This window comes from Chlorocebus sabaeus, chromosome 5, assembly GCF_047675955.1.
Source record: "Chlorocebus sabaeus isolate Y175 chromosome 5, mChlSab1.0.hap1, whole genome shotgun sequence".
Lineage (NCBI taxonomy): Eukaryota > Metazoa > Chordata > Mammalia > Primates > Cercopithecidae > Chlorocebus > Chlorocebus sabaeus.
Genome location: NC_132908.1, coordinates 72209468 through 72219931, shown reverse-complemented (window position 1 = coordinate 72219931; position 10464 = coordinate 72209468). Strand labels below are relative to the sequence as shown.

The following is a 10464-nucleotide window of genomic DNA, read 5'->3' as shown; positions in this document are numbered from 1 at the left end:
TCGGGACTTGGTGACCATTGTTTGTGTCCATGTCAGTTCAAATTTAAATATTTCATTTTTCCTCCTCAGTGTTCAAGTCAACTTTTATGGGCATCTTATTTTACACAAATGTTAACACAGACAACAGCCACGACTTTGGTCCACGGAAACGTTCTATCGCCGCCTAGCCTCTACGCAAAGGGACATAGCTTGAAAAACGAGGCCGGCAGTCCTCGGCGGCGCCACGCCCGCTAACCCCGCCCCCGCCACTGGCTCCTTTCGGTCCGGCCTTGCTATTGGCTCCTTTCCGGGAGCCGTCGGTTGCCGTGGAGACCGAGGCGATGGCAACCAGGAGAAGCCAAACTTGGTCCTCCGGATCTCTGCGTGCCTTCGCGCGGTGCTCATGGCGTTGTACGATCTCTTCTCTCACCCGGTGGAGCGCAGCTACCGCGCGGGACTCTGCTCCAAAGCCGCGCTGTTCCTGCTGCTGGCCGCTGCGCTCACGTACATCCCGCCGCTGCTGGTGGCCTTCCGGAGCCACGGTGAGCCTGCCCCAGCCGCTGTGTCACGCGACTTCCCGGGCGCGCTCGGCCGGGGCCGGCCTCCCTGACGGCCTCCCCACCGCCTTCTTTAATTCAGGGTTTTGGCTGAAGAGGAGCAGCTACGAGGAGCAGCCGACCGTGCGCTTCCAACACCAGGTGCTGCTCGTGGCCCTGTTGGGACCCGAGAGCGGCGGGTTCCTCGCTTGGAGCACGTTCCCCGCTTTCAACCGGCTGCAGGGGGATCGCCTGCGCGTCCCGCTCGTTTCGGTGCGTGGTTCCCGCCTGGGCCTGGGGCAAAGCGGGCGGTGGGGTGGGGACGGGGACGGGAATGAGGATGTGGGGTGAGCGGCCCTGGCCCTGGGGAACCCAGCTTGGATCCTAAGGACTCGCGAACCCGCAAAGGTGGCGTTTCATTTCCTGGGACCTAGGGAATCGAACTTCTGTTTCATTCTGCTTCTCCCAGACGTCCCCGGCCCCCAGAAAGTTAGCCAGGCTGTCAGCATATGCGCCCTGATACAGAGTTCAGAGGTGTGGAGGCAGCCTGCGTCTGCCCCCGTCACACCCGCAGGCCTGGCCTGATGGAGGGTGTTTGTGAAAGTCCATTTAGGAGCCTTGAAGGCAGCGCGCTGTTAATGTAGGTAACCCCATTCTGTCGCGGCGTTTCTGCATCACACCACTGTAGGAGTGGAAAGGGCAGCATTTTTATGGAGACCTGAGCCCTGGAAACCAAGGCGCTGATTGGTTAAGCGGCCTTCCCAGAACGCGCTATGGCCGAGTCACGCCTCCCTGGGTTTGTCCCATTGGAGACTGCGTCATCCTGAAGCTGTCGGGATGAAATTGAAGCATGTTACTGTCTGTAGTTTATTTATTTATTTTTAAATTTTTCATCAGTAGAGTGCCGAGAGGAATCTGTAATTTAGTATTTGCTTTGAGATAAGCGAATGCTTTCCTTTATAGTCACTCCCTTTCACTCATTTTCTGAAAACGTTTTCCTTTAGGAGTATGACAGTTACGGTTTTCCTTCTTTCAAAGTTGAATCTCTTCAGACATCTCTAAGACGATTGCCCTACAAGCCAACCTTGTATAGCTGCGGAGAAAAGAAAATCAGACTTGTTCCCAGCAACTAAATAAAATTGTTTTTAAAAATCCAATTGGGCCGGGCGCGGTGGCTCACGCCTGTAATCCCAGCACTTCGGGAGCCGAGGCGGGCGGATCACGAGGTCAGGAGATCGAAACCGTCCTGGCTAACACGGTGAAACCCCGTCTCCACTAACAATACAAAAAATTACTAGGCGCGGTGGCAGGCACCTGTAGTCCCAGTTACTCAGGAAGCTGAGGCAGGAGAATGGCGTGAACCCAGGAGGCGGAGCTTACAGTGAGCCGAGATCGCGCCAGTGCACTCCAGCCTGGGCGACAGAGCGAGACTCTGTCTCAATAATAATAATAAATAGAAATAAATTTTAAAAATCCAATTGGTCATATAAATAACTGCAAAAAAAAGAATAGTAATAGGTTGGCGCAAAAATAATTGCGGCTTTTGCCATTAAAAGTAGTGGCAAAAAAACCGGAATTACTTTTGCAATAACCTAATATGATTCAGGTTACTTTTCTCCTATTACTTTACGAATGTTCTTATGTTCTGATTACAAAAGTGCATGCTCATTCTAAAATAATATAGAGTTACAGGTAGATATAATGACCAAAATTGAAGGCCCAGTTTTGTATATGTATCAGCCATATTCTTATTAATCAGCCATATTCTTTTTGAGGTTTGCTTTGACTTTTTCACTATTGGGGACAACATTTCTTTTTTTCTTTCTTTCTTTTTTTTCTTTTTTTTTGAGACAGTGTCTTGCTCTGTTGTCCAGGCAGGAGTGCAGTGCTGCAATCTCTGCTCACTGCAACCTCCACCTCCTGGGTTCAAGCAATTCTCGTGCCTTAGCCTCCCGAGTAGCTGGGATTACAGGCTAATTTTTGGATTTTTAGTAGAGAAGGGGTTTCACCATGGTGGCCAGGCTAGTCTCGAACTCCTGACCTCAGGTGATCCACCCGCCTTGGTCTCCCAAAGTGCTGGCATCACAGGTGTCAGCTACCGTTCCTGGCCTAGGGACAGTATTTCTGTGAACAAGGTTTTGACTAAATCGTATGCCTTTAAACATCAGATTGTGAGGAATTGGAATAGCAGCTCTTTGATGAAATTAGGTAAGTACATAGAAAACTAAGCAAATCATTATTAACTGCAGGGAAATGAAAAGTAAGGGAAACTGAGAACTGAAAACTTATGAGAGTTGTGAATAGGATTTACATAGTCTTAATTATATGAACACTGAATGTTGACTAAAAAGAGATTTTAACTCTGTTGGGGGTAATGAGAAAGGTATTGAGAATGTGATAGGGGATGGTGGGAAGAGTTGGGGGAGAGAAGAAGCTAAATCATCTTTCCTTGTGGGAACTCAATAGAGAATGCCTAAAACTGAGAAATTGACAATTTTCAATGCAAATGTTATCTCAAGACCTGGAGATACATTTCTAAATGATCAAGTAAATGAGATAAAAATATTTGCAGCCAGATATGATAGCTCACACCTGTAATCCTAGCACTTTGGAAGGCCGAGGCAGAAGGATTGCTTGAGCCCAGGAGTTCAAGGCCAGTGTGGGCAACATAGCAAGACCCCACATTTCAAAAAAATAAAAAATAAGCTGGGCGTGGTGGCTCACGCCTATAATCTCAGCACTTTGGGAGGCTGATGAGGGCAGATCACAAGGTCAGTAGATCGAGACCATCCTGACTAACACTGTGAAACCCCATCTCTAGTAAAAATACAAAAAAAAAAAAAATTAGCTGGGCGTGGTGGCGGACACCTGTAGTCCCAGCTACTCGGGAGGCTGAGGCAGGAGAATGGCGTGAGCCCAGGAGGCAGAGCTTGCAATGAGCCGAGATCACGCCACTGTACTCCAGCGTGGTGACAGAGCAAGACTCCACCTCAAAAAAAAAAAAAAAATTAATTAAATAAATAAAAAAGAAACTGAGAAGGGGTACGATTTGCCCCAGCTTTTTTTTTTTTTTTTTTGAAACAGAATTTCACTCTGTCAGCCAGGCTGGAATGCAGTAGCACAATCTCAGCTCACTGCAACATCTGCCTTTTGGGTTCGAGCGATCCTCTCGCCTCAGCTTCCCAAGTAGCTGGGACTGCAGGCATGCACCACCACTCCTGGCTATTTTTTTTGTGTTTTTAGTGGAAACAGGGTTTCATCATGTTGGCCAGGCTGGTCTAGAACTTCTGAACTCTGGTAATACACTCGCCTCAGCCTTTCAAAGAGCTGGGATTACAGGTGTGAGCCACTGTTCCTGACCTGCCCTAGCTTTGAAGTGAACAGAGTCTGGACTGGAACTCAGTATTTCTTATGCTGTATCTTAAAATCTTAGCCCTTATTGCAACAAACTACTTTTATTTTCTAACTTTGTACATAGAGCCAGAGTGGCTCAGCCTATCCAGGAAACTGTCCAGAAAGCAAAGGAAACAGTGGTTGTTGGTTAAGGTTGGACCAAGTACTGGGAGGTGGCTTTGCAGTGGCTAACTGGGGGAAATACTGAAGTCACAGCCTTGCTTCTGCTTTAGTCAGCTCATATTGGACAGCGTTTCTAAGCTCCCTATATGTTTAATGCTTTGGAAGTCTAGTTTTTGTCGTTTTTAATGAGAGAAGAAAAAAGCAGAGTGACTTTTTCCCCTCAAGGAGGCTGACATAGCTCTAGAAGGCATGTGTGGACCCAGAGAATGCAGGGACTGAAGGTTATAGAAGGATTCTGGAGGATGAGTGGAGAGTACCATGTTTCTAAGACACCCTGTTTTTTCTCATCTCTGAAATCAGTGTCTTCCTGTCTGTGGTTTACTGTTGGCAAAGAGGCAGGTGTGGCATAGTTCTCATCGCTTACACCTGTGCCAACATCAAACCATGCAGAAGGGGCATCATTTCTGTGTAAGAGGTGGGTGTTAGAAAAATAAAAATGAGGCCGGGCGCGGTGGCTCAAGCCTGTAATCCCAGCACTTTGGGAGGCCGAGACGGGCGGATCACGAGGTCAGGAGATCGAGACCATCCTGGCTAACACGGTGAAACCCCGTCTCTACTAAAAAATACAAAAAACTAGCCGGGCGAGGTGGCAGGCGCCTGTAGTCCCAGCTACTTGGGAGGCTGAGGCAGGAGAATGGCGTGAACCCGGGAGGCGGAGCTTGCAGTGAGCTGAGATCCGGCCACTGCACTCCAGCCTGGGCAACAGAGAGACTCCGTCTCAAAAAAAAAAAAAAAAAAAAAAAAAAAAAAAATGAAAAAGAAAAATGCACTTAAAAAGAAGGGGCATCAACGACCTCAGAGAAAACCTCAGTAGAACTAGTAGAGAAAACACTAGTAGGACATTATTTTAACCCCTGACTTGAATGGAGAGCAAGTAAGGGAAAGTTTGAGAGACTTTTAACAACAGGAAGGCTCTGCATAATTTCAGAGTCTGCTTAAGGGGCCAGACTAATGACTTTTAGTTTCTTTTATGAATTGTCTGTTTGTTTGTTTGTTTATTTTGAGACAGGGTCTCTCACTCTGTTGCCCAGACTGGAGTGCAGTGGCGCATTCTTGGCTCACTGCAGCTTCTGCCTCCCAGGTTCAAGAGATTCTCCTTCCTCAGCCTCCCAAGTAGCTGGGATTACAGGCTCCTGCCACCACACCCGGCTCATTTTTGTATTTTTAGTAGAAACGAGGTTTTACCATGTTGGCCAGGCTGGTCTCAAACTCCTGAGCTCAAGTGATCGGCCTGCCTCGGCCTCCCAAAGTGCTGGGACTACAGGCATGAGCAACTGTGCCCTGCTGAATTTTTTGTTTTTTTTTTTATTTTGTTTTTTGTTTTTGTTTTACTGCTGTATCACCAACATGTTTGATGGCACAAAGGACAAAGTTGCATAGAAAAGTATGGATATTGTTGACTGAGTTAAAGTGTTATTCAAAAGGACGAGGATGTAAAGAAGTTTTAGGAATCCCTGAATCAATTTATTTTGCTGATTTCTTTTCTTTTCTTTTCTTTTCTCTTGTCTTCTCTTCTCTTCTCTTTTCTTTTTTCTTTTCTTTTCTTTCTTGAGATGAAGTCTCGCTCTGTTACCCAGGCTGGAGTGCAGTGGCGCCATCTCGGCTCACTGCAACCTCTGCTTCCTGGGTTCAAGCAATTCTCCTGCCTCAGCCTCCTGAGTAGCTGGGATTACAGGCAGACACCACCACGCCCAGCTGGTTTTTGTATTTTTAGTAGAGATGGGGTTTCACCATGTTGATCAGGCTGGTCTTGAACTCCTGACCTCAGGTGATCCACCCACCTCGGCCTCCCATAGTGGTGGGATTACAGGCGTGAGCCACCACCCTGACCTGTTTTGCTTATATTTTTCTAAGTAAATAAACATGATAGCTGCTGTAAATATGTCTAAATCTAAAATTTCTTTTAGTAGCTTTTTAAAAAGTAAATGATTAGAAAAGTGTCATAGTTTAATTGGAAGTATTTTTCTTTTCTTAGTGATATATAAAATAATGGTTTATTTTATAATTAATGGTATCTTAGATTGATAGAAATAAAAGGCTGAACACCATGGCTCATGCCTATAATCTCAGCACTTTGGGAGGCTAGCCACTTGAGCTCAGGAGTTCCAGACCGCCTAGGCAACACAGTGAGGCCCTACTACAAAAAAATTTAAAAATTAGCCAGGGGTGGTGGTGCATGCCTATAGTCCCAGCTACTCAGAAGGCTGAGGTGGGAGGATCACTTGAGCCTAAGAGGTCAAGGCTACAATGAGCTGTGATTGTGCCACTGCACTCCAGCCTTTTTTGACCCTGTATCAAAAAAAAAAAAAGAAATAGAGAAAAAAAGAAGAAATACAGGTAGACAGGTGGAAAGGAACCATGAAGTAGCAGTTTCTGCTTTGCTAGAGACCCAAAACTGGTACCAAAGAGTATTTTTAGCATAAAAAGAAAGGAGCACCCAGTGATGACAAACATATGGTGAAATCGACACTGGTATAAACTAGGAAATTAACCTTTATTAAAAGAATATGGGCCATGAGCCACCTCACGCCTGTGTAATTTCAGCATTTTGGGAGGCTGAGGCGGGTGGATCACCTGAGGTAGTGAGTTCTAGACCAGCCTGGCCAACATGGTGAAACCCTGTCTCTACTAAAAACACAGAAATTAGCCAGGTTGTGATGTGTGATGGCGGGTTCCTGTAATCCCAGCTATTCGGGAGGCCAAGGCATGAGAATTGCTTGAACCCGGGAGGTAGAGATTGCAGTGAGCTGAGATCACACTACCTGTATTCCATCCTGGGTGACAGAGCCAGACTGCATCTCAAAAAAAAAAAAAAAGAAGAAGAAGAAGAATATGACTTGAATGAATGAAATGTACGCAAACAAAACAGAAACCAAACAAAATTCCAACAAACCATCAGATGCTGTAGAATTCCAGACGGGGAAAAGTCACACATCAGGATACTCTGGAAACAATGGCACCTAAATTTCTGGCCGTTCCTGCAGTCAGGTGGTGTGCTGGTTATGAGGTATTGTCTCAGCTCCAAACCTACCCTCCTATGCTCAGCTTCCAGGTTCCTGCTGAGATGCTGGAAATCACCTTCTTCCTCTGCAGCTGCCTGTTAGGTTCTGCCAGTAGGAGGCATGATGAGCCTTGTTCTGGGATTGAAAAAAAAAAAAAGAAAAGAAACCAGTCGCCACTGCCAGGGTGAAGCACCACTGCTGGGATGACACAAACAGGGACAACCAGCAAATAGGAAGGATCAAGACACCTCTCCTCCAGCCTTCCAGGTTCCCTCTAGTGTGTCCTTCCTCTAAGCTCAGAGGTCCTGGCCCTATCTGGGCAACGGTCCCTTCTTGAGGTCTGAGGCTCAGCTCTTTGAGGCCTCTTCCCTGAACTTCTAAGTTCTATCAACCCCAGCCGCTTCCCCTTCTTCTCTAGTCCTAGGCGTGAGAACTGTTCCCTGCAGCTATCTGTGTGTTGCCGGGATATCCCCTTTTCACGTCTTCAGTCCTCTAATGCCTATGGGACTAGTTATTCCCTATGTTAAATTCCCTCTGGCCAGGCACGGTGGCTCATGCCTGTAATCCCAGCACTTTGGGAGGCTGAGGCGTGCAGATTGCCTGAGGTCAGGAGTTCGAGAACAGCCTGGCCAACATGGTGAAACCCCGTCTCTACTAAAAATGCAAAAAGTAGCTGTGCATGGTGGCATGCACCTGTAATCCCAGCTCCTCGGGAAGCTGAGGCAGGAGAATCACTTGAAACTGGGAGGTGGAGGTTGCAGTGAGTGGAGATTATGCCATTGCACTCCAGCCTGGGCGACAGAGTGAGACTTTGTCTCAAAAAAAAAAAAAAAAATTCCTTCTGACTCTGCTCAGTACATGAGTGTGGATTTCATGTGTATCTGTAAAGGGTTATCCTTTTACATGAGATATAACCATGAGAAATCTTTTCAGTTAGAGTTCTTATGAGCTATTGTAGAAGATCCCTGAATCAAGAGTGAGCAAACCAAGGTCCTAGTCCCAGTTCTGTCACTGGGTTTCATAACCTCACCCTCAATGTATCTATCCATATACAGGGCGTGAGAGTACCCACCTCTCTCCTGGGATATGCAGAGGAATCACATGGGACAATGAATGGATATGAAAATTGTTCCAATGCCTGCATATACCTTGTAGATATAAGGTGGTGCTGTGATGTGTGAATTCTCTTGGCTAAGCACCAGTTAGAGGTTAGAGACCTAGAATTTGTGTTAAAGAAGTAGTAGCCTTTGAATGCCTGCCTTTGTTAGCTATTGCGTATTTGTTAAACTTACTTTCAACTAAATGGAATTAAATAATTTATTTCTTCAGTGGTCCAAGCGATAACAGAGGAGCACAGCCAAACTTTGCCAGCCCCAGGAGGGTGAGAGTCTAGCCTGGTGACAGGTCATTTGTGGGAGACACATCCTTTCCATCGAAACTTCTCTCCCCCATCTCTCCACCCTACTCTCCTTCTCACCTACTCTGCCAACTGCACTGGCCCCATGGGCACCCAGAGCACAGGCACCTGGTTAGCCTGGATCCCTCCTCTCTGAGATGTTCCTGCACCCCATCACCTCACTTCCTTCAGGACTCCAACAAGTCAGGTCATCCTGAATATTTAAAAATTTCTGTTAAATTCTTTTTGCTGTTGTTGTTGTTTGTTTGAGATGAGTCTTGCTCTGTCACCCAGGCTGGAGTGCAGTGGCACAATCTCGGCTCACTGCGACCTCCACCTTCTGGGTTCAAGCGATTCTCCTGCCTCAGCCTCCCGAGTAGTTGGGATTACTGGTGCACGCCACCACGCCTGGCTAATTTTTATATTTTTAGTAGAGACAGAGTATCACCATGTTGCCCAGGCTGCTCTCAAACTCCTGAGCCCAAGCAGTCTGCCCGCCTGGGCCTCCCAAAGTGCTGGAATTGTAGGCATGAGCCACCACCCCTGGCTAATTTCTGTTAAATTTTACCTTCATTATTCTCTAATTTTAGCTTGCTTCATTTCTGCCAGTGGCACTTGTCACTATTTTCTACATTCTCCATTGGGAGTGTATTCCCCGTTAGGATGAGGACTTTGTCTATTTTGTTTGCCGTTATATTCTCGTTATCTGAAATAGTGCCGGGCGTGTAGTAGGTTCCAAAAAGTACATAACAGATCATTGAGTGAATTTAACAAGTAGACACTATTGATGCTGCTGTGCCAAATATGTCCTCCCTGAACTTGGAGTGGAAGGATGTGCACAGGCAAGTATACAGACATAGATGCCTGGTGCTGCCGTTTTGCAGGAAGATTTGTCCAACCTGCCGTCTTCATTTTGAATTTTTTAATAATTCTGGACATTTTGGTCCTAAAGAGGACCAGATTTGAAGTCACCTGATCTCAAATCCTGTCTTCACCATTACTTGCTGTACCTAACCTCCCTCACCCTTGATTTTCTCATCTATGTAATGGGAAAATACTTGTTCTGCCTGCCTGGGGCTTTACATTTATTGTGAAGATCAAAGGAAATGAGCTTTTCCCCCTCCCACTTCCAGTGTTGGAGTCTGGATTCTTCTGGCAGTTCTCTCCTGACCACTATCCTCTGATGCAAGTTGAGAAATGTGATCTTTGCTTCTTGTCCAACCCTAAAGCTCTAGAAGGTGTGGATCCATCACAGAGAGTTACACAACATTTTCTACCCAGATCCCAATTGAAGAAAATCCACAGGAAGACAAGGCAGGCTCTGTTATTTATTTTTTATTTTATTTTTTTTTAGATGGAGTCTCGCTGTGTCACCAGGCTGGAGTGCAGTGGCACAATCTTGGCTCACTGCAACCTCCAACTCCCTGGTTCAAGCGATTCTCCTGCCTCAGCTTCCTGAGTAGCTGGGATTACAGGCATGCACCACCACTCCCAGCTAATTTTTGTGTTTTTAGTAGAGATGGGGTTTCACCATGTTGGCCAGGCTGGTCTGGATCTCCTGACCTCATGATCCGCAAGGCAGGCTCTTTTCATCCTACCCGTAATGACTAGTCCATCATTACCTCAGAAACTTGATCATCAGCCCGGTAGCAGATATCCCTCCCCAAAGCTGATGAAACAGGGCAGAGAGGAAGTATCCAAAAGAAAAGGGAGGGAGGTTTCTCTAAAACAAGACCTAAAAGAAGGGCATTATTGTTTAGAGAGAAAGAAATAATTGAAAGTTTCTGAAAATTGAGATTTCTTCGTTTCAAATGACCTTATTAGCCTGAAAAAGCACACACACAAAAAAACTCTTCCTTACATAATAGTAATGGTGGGAATCAAAATGAATCCATAGATGGTGGATCCAGGTCGGAATGCTGCTACACGATAGTAGAATTGTTCTGGGAATCTACAGTGGGGAAGGATCAGTTGT

The 10464-nt window shown here is 46.3% G+C and overlaps 1 protein-coding gene across 5 annotated transcripts in view; it reads left to right on the top strand.

Moving 5' to 3' along the window:
- The first annotated feature begins 308 nt into the window (after nt 1-308).
- The window catches only part of TMEM231 (transmembrane protein 231), a 22449-nt gene continuing 12293 nt past the window's right edge, over nt 309-10464 (top strand). For 3 of the 5 annotated variants that reach the window (XM_073015584.1, XM_007994096.3, XM_073015585.1), the window contains exons 1-2: nt 309-521; nt 619-788. In XM_073015584.1, coding sequence (XP_072871685.1) covers nt 383-521; nt 619-788 — 309 coding nt within the window. In that variant the 5' untranslated portion in view covers nt 309-382. Of the gene's footprint in view, nt 789-10464 lie in introns of all 5 variants that reach the window. The other 2 variants (XM_073015583.1, XM_073015582.1) reach the window with 2 other exon arrangements.